Source organism: Wasmannia auropunctata, unplaced genomic scaffold, assembly GCF_000956235.1.
Source record: "Wasmannia auropunctata unplaced genomic scaffold, wasmannia.A_1.0 LD334194.1, whole genome shotgun sequence".
Taxonomy (NCBI): domain Eukaryota; kingdom Metazoa; phylum Arthropoda; class Insecta; order Hymenoptera; family Formicidae; genus Wasmannia; species Wasmannia auropunctata.
Window position 1 is genome coordinate 30,648 of NW_012028696.1, and position 13,381 is coordinate 44,028.

General features: G+C 30.4%; 1 protein-coding gene across 1 annotated transcript; it reads right to left on the reverse strand.

Annotated features, from left to right (window-relative positions):
- Window positions 1-4,626: 4,626 nt before the first annotated feature.
- On the reverse strand, window positions 4,627-11,315 carry LOC105459420 (nose resistant to fluoxetine protein 6-like; the record flags this gene model as incomplete). The annotated part of the gene is made up of 8 exons (XM_011705418.1): window positions 4,627-6,374; window positions 7,335-7,477; window positions 7,563-7,752; window positions 9,128-9,260; window positions 9,745-9,941; window positions 10,286-10,454; window positions 10,736-10,905; window positions 11,131-11,315. Coding segments are annotated over 8 exons (1,718 nt in total), but the record flags the coding sequence as incomplete, so codon positions are not given.
- Between the last annotated feature and the right edge of the window lie 2,066 nt (window positions 11,316-13,381).

Genomic DNA, 13,381 nt, shown 5'->3' on the forward strand with positions numbered 1-13,381 from the left:
AAAGCAGGACATGATACTTACAATTAGAGACATCAATAAAACGTTATTTTGAAGACTCATTTTTGGACAAAAATGCTATCTAGAATAGCAGAAGTGTAATTAGCAGGGTTGGGTAAGTTAGTATATTTTTTTAACTAAGTTAAGTTAAAGTTAACAGTCTAAAAATTTAGCTTAGTTAAGATACAAGTTAGCCCATAATAAAATTAATTGAGTTAAAAGTTAAGTTAATAAAATGTAATTGAAAAGTTAAAGTTAAATTTTTTCATTTTATAATTTTAGGGCTTCTAAATAAAGTTTCTAAATAAAGTATATATTTGTTATACTTATTTCTGTCGAGCCACGAAAAAAAGACCGATTTCGAAGGACTTCTTCCAACGTGATTTAATGCACAGAAGGTCCGCGAACAGTGATTTCTTCCCACGGTCAGACTATATTTATTATATTATTACAATTGCCTTGATATGTATTCTCAAATTTGAGTTTGAAGGCACTAACTTAGCATATATTTTATTTTGGGTTTACAAGAAGCACAAAAGTGTAACTTCAAGAAAGTTAGATTAAAAGTTAATAGTTACCAATAAAATGTAACTAAATTAAGTTAAAAGTTAAGAGCCTAAAATGTAACTTGTAAGTTAAAATTATTTAACTTTTTAACTTTTTAACTTAATTTTAATCTTTTTAACTAGCCACTAACCAACCCTGTCAATATGATATCTTTATTCCGGCCTCAGCTAATGATTGCGTTGCAAGTCCGAATATTTAATCGGCGTGCAGTTTATACGATAGCTGAAATTTAAAGATTTAAAAATTAAGATTATTATTGAATAATCAACATCTAGCTTGGGCCGAATTTGGTTCTTTCCCACTTATTATTGGTTGAATAAAACATTTCTTTTATTAATACTGTTATTGAAGAACAAGATTATTTTCAATTATACTGCTATTGGCTAACACTGTTACAACATCATTTTTCCCATGTATTTGATTGCACGCATTAATAATTTAATTGTTACTCAAGTCATCAAAATTTATATATTTATTAGCTGTAAGTGATTTTATTAATTTATAATCATGAGACAATCCAGAAATAAATTGAAATTTTATAAACCGTGTTTTTATATCTTACATAATTATTTTACATAAAAATCACACAAATTTTTGTAATTTCTGTTACTAATATAACTTCTATCCGTTTATCAGAAACAGAAATCATAAAGATAGATAGAGACCAAACCCACTTTACTTTAGCTTAATTACGATAAATCAAGGGCACGCGACTATAACACTAAATAGTAGACTACCCATTGCGCGGCAACACAATGCTTTCTCACCGATTCATTTATCGGTGTCTCATTGTGCATGCTAATAATGCGTGGAAAAAAAAGAGCGGATCGAGGGAAAGAGGGCGCGGGAAAGAATAGGCAAATGTTCCCCCCTCCCCCGTTCCCAGCAGCAACAGTCGTAGTTACATTTTCATTGCGGAGAAACGAACAGTCGCACGCAGATGTCGACCACTTGCTACCCCGAGGATGACGATCCGGATGAAATCTATTCCTTCTGTTCGTCGCCGCGGGGTGCCACGGGGCAATGCATTTCACTACCCTATTGGCCCCGCGTGGCTGGCGCAAGCCCCCTTATGTTCACGCAACACGCCGCCGATTCTTCCGCAATTACGAAATGCAATTTAGATGCGGACGCGCCTCTCCGCCGGCAAATGTGCAATCCAACCGATTACGATCGCTTCAACGGATTAACCCTTTAACGAGGGAATAAATACGCAACAATAAGAAAAGTATTCTTGCCGTTTTTATATTCAAACAGTGTCTGTAAAACAGTGACTGTAAAAGCAATTTAAAAAGTAACAATTATATAAGTTTGTACATCTTTAGATATAAAATTAATATACATAGTTGAATAAAACGATTTTATATAGATAGTTATTGCAACTACAGAATAATTTATTCAATTGTATATATTAATTCTACATGTAAAATCTGTATAATTGTCATTTTCATAGTTGCCACTAGATGTCTTTTTTTCTGAATGTTGTGTCAGCTACATTTTACTAGATCAATTAAATTATATTACAAATAAATATGGGAGAAACGCCAATTTCGGCCAAGGTTAGATATTGTTCAATAATATTTTTAATTTTTAAATTTTAGCTACAGTAAACTGCGCGCTGATTAATATTAAATTTTTAAACGCAATTATACTCTAAAGGTGAAATAATATCACAAATTAAATTACTATTTAATTCGATGCTACAGACATCCTAAACACTGTAAAGAATTATTACGAAAGATATAATCTCAGTTAGGATTCAAACTTGGAATATCTCCGAGGCGAATGTCTTATCAATTCAACCATTGAGACTGATAATATTTATCGCAACCAATGTATATAAGGAAGAAATGCTATTTATTTAAATTGAATTACATCTGTTAAGTATGCAAATTTTACAAGTTTTGTGTGATAAAATAATTACTTATTTAAATGGACAAAAATTTTATAGCGATGTTAACTACTAATTAAATAAATTCTGAATAGTAAAAAAAAAGAAAATAATTTTGTAAAAGATAATAAATCGGATTAATCAGATTTTATTTTCACTAAAGTACACAATGTTGTATAATGATATTAGAATAAATTATACGATGGCATGTTAATGAATCATTGTAATTTATTTTCATTATCTAGTAGCATAATTTAATTCTAACAGCAATTGATTTTAATTAAAAAGAATAGGAATTAAAAAAGGAATAAAAAAATTAAAAGAATAGAATTAAAAAAGAATAAGAATACAAAAAAGAATATTTCTATATCATTCAATATAATATGTTAAACTTATAATGTTTTCCATTTGGAACAAAAAGCGAATTTTCAAATAAAATTTTATTAATCAGGGAACGGACACATGTTGAATTGAATTTAACTGGGTATCGATCGGATTTTCTGAAAATTCGCACTTCTCTTTCTCACGGCAGCGAAATGCGTCCCTGGGGTGTCTTTCGCATACGTTACGGCGGCACTTGTGTCAACCCTACGCTCGCTAATGATGTCATCAAATTCTCACGTACAATGAAGCTGTTTTCTCATCCCTTCGTTTAATCGTAATTTTCAACAATTCAAATATACAGTCGAACCTCTATACAACTCGAAAATCTTTGTAAGACGAAACATTTGTTCATCCCCTTCCGCTCCACTGCGGAAAACCTCTATAAATTAAAATAAAACCTATACCTTCACTCGAATTAGTTGTCAGATATTTAGATGTATTATTTTACTTCTGTAACTCGAATAAAGTAGCGCCAGACCTTTACAAGTCGAAGTTCACCTCTATAAGTCGAACTTTCACTGTCGTTGCCTCTATATAATTCGAAGTTGTAGCTGTGTAACCATGATGAGTAATAGACTGGTATTTTGTTTTATGATTACATTTATTATATGTATGCAATAAATAATTCATCGTTAAATATTGATTTTTTTCCTTTAAAAGCCATTATAATTGAAAAATTATAAACTCTTGTACAAAGCCTTCAAAAGTCAAATTTTCATATGTTAATCCTCTTTTACTCAAATTTTGCTAAGTCGAAAACTCTATAATTCGAAGGGGAGGTTTTTCTTTTCCCTTGAGATTCGAGTTATCGAGGTTCGACTGTAACAGGCTAGTGGGAATCGGCGCGGTAATTATTGCGCAAAATTATAAATTTCAATAATTAACCCAAGTTTATCCCGTGCATATAAGTATATTTCCATACGTTTCGGCCATCGACGTGAAGAGTGATTTTAGAAATCAATGAACAAAACTACGATTAAAATTAAAAAGTAGAAACATTCCCAGAAATGATCAACAATTTAAATATATAAATAGGCTAGTGGGAATTGGTGCGGTAATTATTGCGCAAAATTATAAATTTTAATAATTAACACAAGTTTATCCCATTCATATAAGTGCATTTTCATGCGTTTCGGCCATCCTTCTGGCCACCTTCAACCTACATATATTAATGTAGTAGTCACAAAATCAGTATTACGTAGACCATATTATCGTGTTTCAATATAAAAAACGTGACTACTACGTTAGTATATATGTATCACTGAAGATGGCCAGAAGGATGGCCGAAACGCCTGAAAATACCCTTATATGAACGGGATAAACTTGTGTTAATTAAAATTTATAATTTTGCGCAATAATTACCGCATTGATTCCAACCAGCCTATTTATATATTTAAATTGTTGATCGTTTCTGGGAATGTTTCTACTTTTTAATTTTAATCGTAGTTTTGTCCATTGGTTTCTAAAACTACTCTTCACGTCGCACGACAGCACTCCTCTTCCCACAGTATAAGTGTACAAAGGATAAATTTTCCGTCTTCTCTTCGTCCCGTGTGAATCGAGTCGCGGTATCGATTACTTCTGTGGATCCCGCACAGACTCCGCATTGTTTTCTCGGCTTACTCTCAGACCGTTTAAGCCGCGCCTCGAATCCGTTCGGACGGGTCGCTCCCTTTCTCAAAGGGTAGAATACGTGTGAAGGAAGGGAAATATGAGAGAGAAAGTAGAGGCCTAAATATAGGCCTTATATACGTTCACACGTATAAACAACGAAATAAACAACACGATTTATTTGGCAATGCGCTTTTATTTTGGCATTGTTCGATTCGTTCGTCGCGGTCGAATCAATTCAAAACGGCGCTTATACAGGCAAATGTTGTTCTATTAACAAATAATTAACAATTAATTCTTTTATTTAAACAAACAGTAGAAACAAACAAGGAAGTAATATCTTTTTATTATACATTAAAAAGCATATAATTATGCCGAAATAATTCGATGGTAAAGGCTCGTGAGAGAGTTGGAGAAAGAGAGAATAGAAATATTAGTTGTTTCTCGTTTATCATAATTCACATTTAAAAAAAAATAAATTAATAAAATAAAAATAAATAAAATGTGGGCTATGCGAGCCAGAACTGGGTATTTAATGCTCCAATATGATTAGTTAAAATACTTACATCAAATGGTATAATCAATAACAAATGTTTTGATCAGGTCATTCTCAATGTTACGGTACAAATTAAAGCTAGAAATTGAAACGGAAACCGGTGGATATAAAGGATCTGGAATATAAAAGACATTATTAGAACTCTTGTTCGAGAACGTAAAATGTAACAATACCAAAAACGGAAATTAAAGCGCAGATCCTCGAATAATCGCAGTGGACAGTCGTCGTGAAGAAAAAATTTATATTATTTTAAATATTTCCTAAATTTTTTTCTCAATATGAAGTAAAATTCTTTATAACTTCAACTCTCTCAATTAATACTGCAAATCGCACCGATAAATCGGTAATTACGTTCATCATATCAAATGAATACGTATATTCTCTTTGCGTAAGCATTTTCTACAATATATGCATCATCTAATGCACAGTTATCAATAATAACACATTATCTTGCTTTATCACAAATCACTATCAATAAAATAAAAAAAATCGATGAAGTAAAAAAATAGTTCTCTTTTATTATTATTTAAAAATATATAGCTGCGGCTTTAATTCTCTGTCCAGCAAACATTTCTCTCGCAAGTATATACCTATATTTTATATTTCTAGTTTATCGTAGACTCTGTATTATATAATATATGTGTAAACAAAATCTCGTTCTTTCGTTTACTTTGTTTTTCCCTATAAAATTCCGATTATATCACTCTTACTCTTATTTTATTCTCTTGCTAAAAACAGGATATACTTATCCTATAAAATTTTCGCAATTTATCTCACATAATAATTAATAATAATATTATTAACTGTAACTAGACTAGATTGAGCCCGCTCGATCTTTTAACCACTGTCCCTCAAGGACTGATTTGGCTTCGTCCTGTAAGCTGGATCGTTGTCGATCGATCTTGATTCCCGTCCGTTCGAATGCGCTTTCGGTCGTCCGCAATTGTCGAGGTCGAGAATATGACAAAAATCGACGTTGACAAAATCGTCTGACGTTCTATTATTCACAGCCGACCACGTGCTGCATTTTATAGGACTGATAGAGTATATTTTACCGATATTTCTCTCCGTCCCGTCATTGACGAACTCCGCGCCGTTCTCTTTGGCGGTTTTCATAAGGTCGTAGCGGGTAACGCCGCAACTGTATTCCCCAGGATTATCATTTACGTACATAATCGAGGATTCCTTCGACTGGCAGATCTCCTTCCCGGATGCCGTGGAATCGCAAGCCTTCAAGGGCTTCGACGAGTTTTGCTTGTGCCCGGAAAGAAGGATACTGTCGATGGCCATGAAGGGCATCTCGAAACAGAGACTCCATACCACTGATACCATCATAGTGAGCACCAAATTGGCGAAATATGCGCGCATCTGATAAACGAGAGATTTTCTTTATAACTATGTCTTTTTTAAAATTATATTTGTGCTTTGATTTAATTATAACGCTTATGTAGAATAAGGTCCATTTAGTTCTAAATCATCCTAAGAATAAGAATTCATATTTTTATCCAGAAGATATCAAACAATCAATAACATATTTAATAGTTTTAATTAATCATAATAATACTACTTTATAAATGATTTTATTCAAAGTATTTAATATTTTTCAAATTTTAATTGAATAAAACAATGAAAATTATCCACAATTAGACCTGGGTGCGTCTTGTTGCGGTCTCAGATTACCCGTGAAATAAATTTAATTTAAAACTGAGCATGATGTTGACTTTTTCCATGAAATCTAACGCTATTTACTACCTTCTATAAAAGCCGAAAAACAGATTAAGACAATCCTTTTGTAGATATTAGAACTTTGAATAAATTTTTAAAGACCTAAATTTACGTGTCACGTGTTTTATTACTTAATGATATCAATAAAATGTGCAATAAAATTTATTGCTTGTAAATAAAAAACAATTGACGATAAAGCTAACACAAATGCTAAAAAATCTGGTGATATGCGCCATTTAAATGAAAAATATAATAATTATTTAAATATAATAAATTATCCAAAACTAAGTGCCTGAGCCACATCTAGTGGCCTTACCCTAATATTACACATATGTAAGATAAGCGCAGTTGATATACATATAATTTATATATGTTTGTATAGATACATTTATATTCAATTGATTTAAAATGTAGCAATGCAGATAACAACATGATAATGGACTTTAAAAGTTTGCACACGAAGTGAATTAAATTATAAATAAGTATCATTAATTACTGTCGAATATCACAGTTTCTGCAGAAAAAATACAACATTTTTATTGTTCTCGTTATTTTTTAGTCGATATTTTAAGAACTTTTATCTTTTTTTTTTCTTGTGCTTACCACGTTCATCTGTGTCAAATTGCCGGTAGTTCGTACGGCTCCGACGTGCGACAGTATGAAGAGATAATGAGAGAGATAGGCGCAGTAAGTCAGTTTGCTGAGCGGTATCCATCCATGCCAGGAAAGTATATAATTGATGGGACCTTGAAACAATTAACTTTTAGAGACTAATGTTGACGTAATTTGATTTAGTTAATTATCTTGCGGGCGCACGTGCGGTTGATTTACCTGCGTATCCGTGCATGCAGCAGAAAACAATCCAGGAGACCGAGAGTACGAAGACCTGCCGATGGAAACCGGCGTAGAAACTCGCCTCCAGCCTATTGTACACGTGAGTGTCGAAGTACATGCCTCGCGGCCCGAAAATTACCGACAAGCCGGCCATGATCGCGAGCAGCCAACCCAGAATTACGTAGCCCTGCGTATTCATCGAGGGCAATTTAGCAATTTTGTTACGATCTTACGATTTCTTCAAATTTTATATATTTATACAGATATTTAAATATGCCTATTATTTACCAAAGGTATTAAATTTAAATAAAATAAAGAAGAAGCCAAAAGAATAAAATTCAAACTAAATTAAACAAAGAAACTAATGAGCCAAGCTAAGTTTTGCGTATTCATCGAAGGCGATTCAGCGATTTTATTACGATCTTACATTTTACAATTTCTTCAAATTTTATATATTTATATAGATATTCCAATATGACTATTATTTATCAAGGTATTAAATTTAAATAAAATAAAGAAGTGGCCTAAAAGAATAAAATTTAAATTAAATAAAGGAGCTAATGAGCCAAGCTAGGCCCTGTGTATTCATCGAAGGCGATTCAGCGATTTTGTTACGATCTTACATTTTACGATTTCTTCAAATTTTATATATTTATATAGATATTTAAATATGCCTATTATTTATCAAGGTATTAAATTTAAATAAAATAAAGAAGTGGCCTAAAAGAATAAAATTTAAATTAAATAAAGAAGCTAATGAGCCAAGTTAGGCTCTGTGTATTCATCGAAGGCGATTTAGCGATTTTGTAATGATCTTACATTATATGATTTTTTCTAAATTTTAAACATATATGTAGCACTTGACACTCAAGACACTACTGTGTCTCCCGATCATCAGAATGACTGAACATATTTGCAATATATCTGATAAGTATAAAAGTTCATTTTAATATTTAACTTATCATTTGTAATTATTTCATGATTAATGATGCTCTTCATGATTAAGATATTACGTCTATCTTAAAAAAGAGTTACTAGGATTTATTTATAATGATGACAGCAAGTATGGATTATTATCTTCGCCATATGATCATGATATTTTCAAATTAACTTAAAGACACGTAGGCAAGTGGTAATTTTATTACCTTTGTATTTGTGCTTAATATTTTTCATTGATGACCGTTCACTGTAAGATCAAAACGCTTGAATTTGATTTGTATTTATTTATTTATTTTATATTTTAACATTATTATTTATTTATACGGTTTATACCATTATTATATACAGATTAATTATTAGCTTGGCTCATTAGTCTCTTTGTTTTATTTTAAAGTATTAATATAAAAACGTGCGTATAAATTAACGATACAAAAAAAGTATTTATCAGGTTCACATATGCTCTACATTTATTGACTGTGAGATAAGTATTAGTTCTGCAATTAATGTTAAATAGAAGGACGATTAATATTAAATAAAATATCAGATAAAACGTGTGAGAGTATATTAAATAAAATATCAGATAAAAAGTGTAAGAATACTAAACGTACATAATTGGTACTTACGGTGCGTAATTTGACTTTGGAAGATCGCGTCTTATATAACAAGTATCCAAGGCCTAAACCAATGACGTAAGGCCCGAATCTATTGTACGTCTTTATATAGATCTCCAGATAAACCTGGGTTAAGTCCATCTGTCTACGAAACACAACATCCTGTTGAGATCACGAAATTACTAAAATCCGGCAATCAAGAAATTTCGTGCAATTTCCTTGCAATTTCCATTTCCATAGGAATAAAATAAGTACATCACTTAAGGTAATAATCTTGCACGATCTTTCATAGTTGCTCGATAACTGATTTTCTCAAAAACTTTGACTTAAAAGAGAACACTCATAGAGAGTGGATCTAGACATCTAATGACATCAAGAAATTACAATAATAAATATTTTGAATGTTAAATATGTAAAATATTTAAACTGAATTAAAAATGAATTAAAATTAGATAATTGAGAGAAAATGTTATATAAAACTAGATCAAACAAAATAAGGCCGTTATATTTTAGACGTAAACTTCTTTTTTGAGAAAAAGAGAAGTTTTTTAAGATACTCAAAATTTTTGTAAAATCTTTGCTAAAAGATTTTCTAAGCGAAAGCGCGCAATTAAAAATTCTACACTCACTCTTTGTAATAGAGCATGGTGCCCGTTAGTCGGAGAACATAAGTTGTAACGAAGGGCACTAAGATCGAAAAGAACAAGCAGACGGCCAGAACAATCGTAAAGAACAAACTCCTAAACTTGAGCATAGGATACAGTACAAGCGGCGACAGCCAAACAAACTGCATGTCGGTCGATAGGTACCAGGATTGGGACATGCACTAGAAGCAAACATAAGAAAAGAGTGATATCCTCGCAAAAGTAAGATATCCTACGCAAATCAAGAAAAATTCAGAAAGCGCCGGAAAGCGCAAGATAGCATTTCAAACTAAAGATAAAAAAGTGAATATAAAGTAATAAAAATATTATAAAAAGAGATTTACAGCATTCTTACAGATTTCAAAATATATCTACCATTTTTTTTTGCTACAAAATAATTAACTTGCACAACACGTGATTGTTGTATTTAGTACAATAAATACAACAATGAATAACACACGCGAAAGATATATTGTATTATATAAAGAATTAGGATATAAAGAAGTAAATTAAAGAGTTAATCTACCATGTTCGGTACGTTGACATAGTTGTTAACATAAAGCAAATTGGTCCACCAATTCTCGCGACAAAAGTTTTTGTTAGAGCCAACCAAGGCGTCCCAGTGCGGGCCTGTACCGAATTTGTAGAATAGAGTGGCATAAAAACCGATCATCATCGCATAGGCCGGTGTTAATCTGATAAAAGGAAAGAAACTATCAATGATTCGAACATATTCAAAAAATAAAATAAAAAAAGAAAAAGGAAAGACACAGATCAAACAATATTATTACAAAGAGAAAATAAAAATTACTATAATAATTATATAACAGTTATATAATAATTTCGTTAAATAAAAAAAATGAGATATATCTTTACGAGTCTAATTTATGGACGTAATTTAAGGAATGTAATGAAAACTTGAGATTGATTGCGAGAAAAGTCAATTTGGCTTTGTGTATATATACGTATACCCTACCTTACATAACGATGAACGTAAAGTCCTATCATGTCGAAACGCCACTTTAAGGCGGCGCGTTCCTTCTTCATCAGTTCGGTGTAAGCGAGTAGGATTCCACTTAGTAGGAAAAAAGTATCCGTGACAATGTTGCCGTTGAGCACCAGCATGTTGTTCCAATCGTAATGCATCTTTTTGACGATAAGAATAATTTTTTCAATCAAGATGATCGAGGCACAGAATTTTAAGAATTAAGAAAGGACAGTGTGGCTTTTTTTAACTGTTGCAATGCGAAGAGGATCAATTATATAAGTTGTAAAAATAATATAGAGACACATTTAGTGTGTTGATTCCCCCCCCCTCCTCACCTAATTTTGTCATGCAAAATTGTGCAAAATTAAAATTGTATAGCTTACATTTGGAATATGCGTAAGGTCCATTTTGATACTGGTAGCCTCCATGTAATAAGTATGACCGTAAATGATCCAGCATATGCTGAGGAAACGCAAGCCGTCCAGACAGCGGATAGATCCTCGGCGTCTATCAGTTCGCAACAGCTCCTTACCATTCTTGTACAAAGAAAACGCCGTAAAAATGCAACCTGCGCAAGAAAGGTCTTAAAATTATCGATTGCTATTAATTGGCCTTTTCAGCCCTTTTGGATGACATTGTCTTAATTAAAAAAAAAACTGCACAATTTTTAAGGGAGAAACGCATATAATGTATGAGTAAATGTATATGTAAAGCAAATCTTCATAATAATTAATATTATTTAAGATCTTTCTTTCTTAATAATCAGTATAATTAATTTTAGAGCTGAAAACGTTACTTTGTAAAGGTATCGCGTTACAGTTATCGTTACTTTATAAAAAATAACTTGTTATTAGTTACTAATTTCAAAAAGTTCACGATATCGTTATAATTGTTATTTAGAAAATAACGATTCGTCACTTCTTGCTATTTTTTTGTAATGCTAAAGAAAAATATTAGATTTTAAAATTTCGTTATTTAATCAATATTAAATCTAATAATTAATATTAAAATAGTAAAAATTCCAAGCAGTAGTCTCTGTGTAGCAAGCTTTTTTTATATTAAATTTATCTAATAATTCTTTTGGTTCTTTATGTTAATAATATTTTCATTTTTTAGTATACATATAACATAACCTTATAAAAATTTAGATTATGTGTTACAAATGCAAATTTTATAAAACGTTTTTTAAAAACAATGCTTAAAATTTTTTAAACATTGTTTTTAAGAGTGTATAGTTCAATATTTACTGCCAATACTGAAAATCTACAGTTCGCGTTACATGTATACTATAGTCATATGTATATACTTTCAATATTAGCAGTGATTTGGAATATATCTAAGTTATAAAGTATAAAGTATAAAATATTTTTTAATATTAAAATTTCTATATAAATATAATATTTTTACTTAATCGAGGATAATGCAATCTATTGAATAAATACTATTGAATAAAGATAATAAAGAACTATATTACACGGAAAAATCGATTTTGTTAAAAATCCTAAAATTTAGCTAGATCATCAAAATAATTATGTTAGAAATTCAATATTGATGATCAATGTAGTAAAAAATTTTAATATTCCAGTTTAAGCCTCCAATATTATTATTTTGATAATTCAACAAATATTTTTATCTAAATTTTTTGATCCATCAGCAAAATTCTTTTCGTATAAGATAACGATAGAACAATAAAATTTAGGTTAATGGAAACGAGCATATAAGAAAATAAAAATTTAAGATTCAATCGTGTGTATTAAAGAAACGTGAATTACATACAGTAAATATTCTTCATACATTAATAACTCATCGAACGTTTCGAGTTGGACAAAACTTTCTTCAGCGATATTATAAATTGTTCTTGACACGCAAAGATAAAGATTGTATTAAATATTGTAATACATTAGTTAATTACGTAATAGTAAAAGCAATATGGTCGTCTTAATAATAAATGCCAACATTGTTAGAGTCAAGACTTAATAATAATTTATAATATCACTAAAGAAGCCTGTGTGCAGCTCGATTCGATGAGTTATTGATATATTATATAAAAATATTTACTGTATGTAATTCACGTGTTTTTTTAATATATGCTTTAGTCACTTAATCTTGTTTTTCTTTTAAATATCCGTTTATATTCCTAAATTTTATGTAATATTTTGTATACTATTACAAGCTTAAATTTATTTATAATGGTAAAAGTAACGGCTGAATTTATTATTATTGTAAAAAATGTAATGATGTTATTGTTATAGACAGAAAAAAGTAACAATTGTTACCAAAAAGAAATAACAATAACGAGTACCTTCTCAACTCTGATAATTTTCAAAATTGATTTCGCAAAACTTAATAATTATTGAGTTTCATTTTATTAACTCAAATTTAATTTAACTTTATTGTATTATAAAATGCAAAAAAATATATAAAATTTAAAAGAAAATTCTTTATAGATTTTGCCCGCCTGTAATTGTAAATACAATAATTAATAAGATTGAACGACCACACGAAAAAAACGATTTTGTTAAAAAGTCTAAAAATTTTGCTAAAAGCAGATCTGAAAATAATTTCTTGTTGAATCATTAAAATAATTTGTTGGAATGTTAAAATACTGATAAGCATTGCTATAAAACGTTTTGA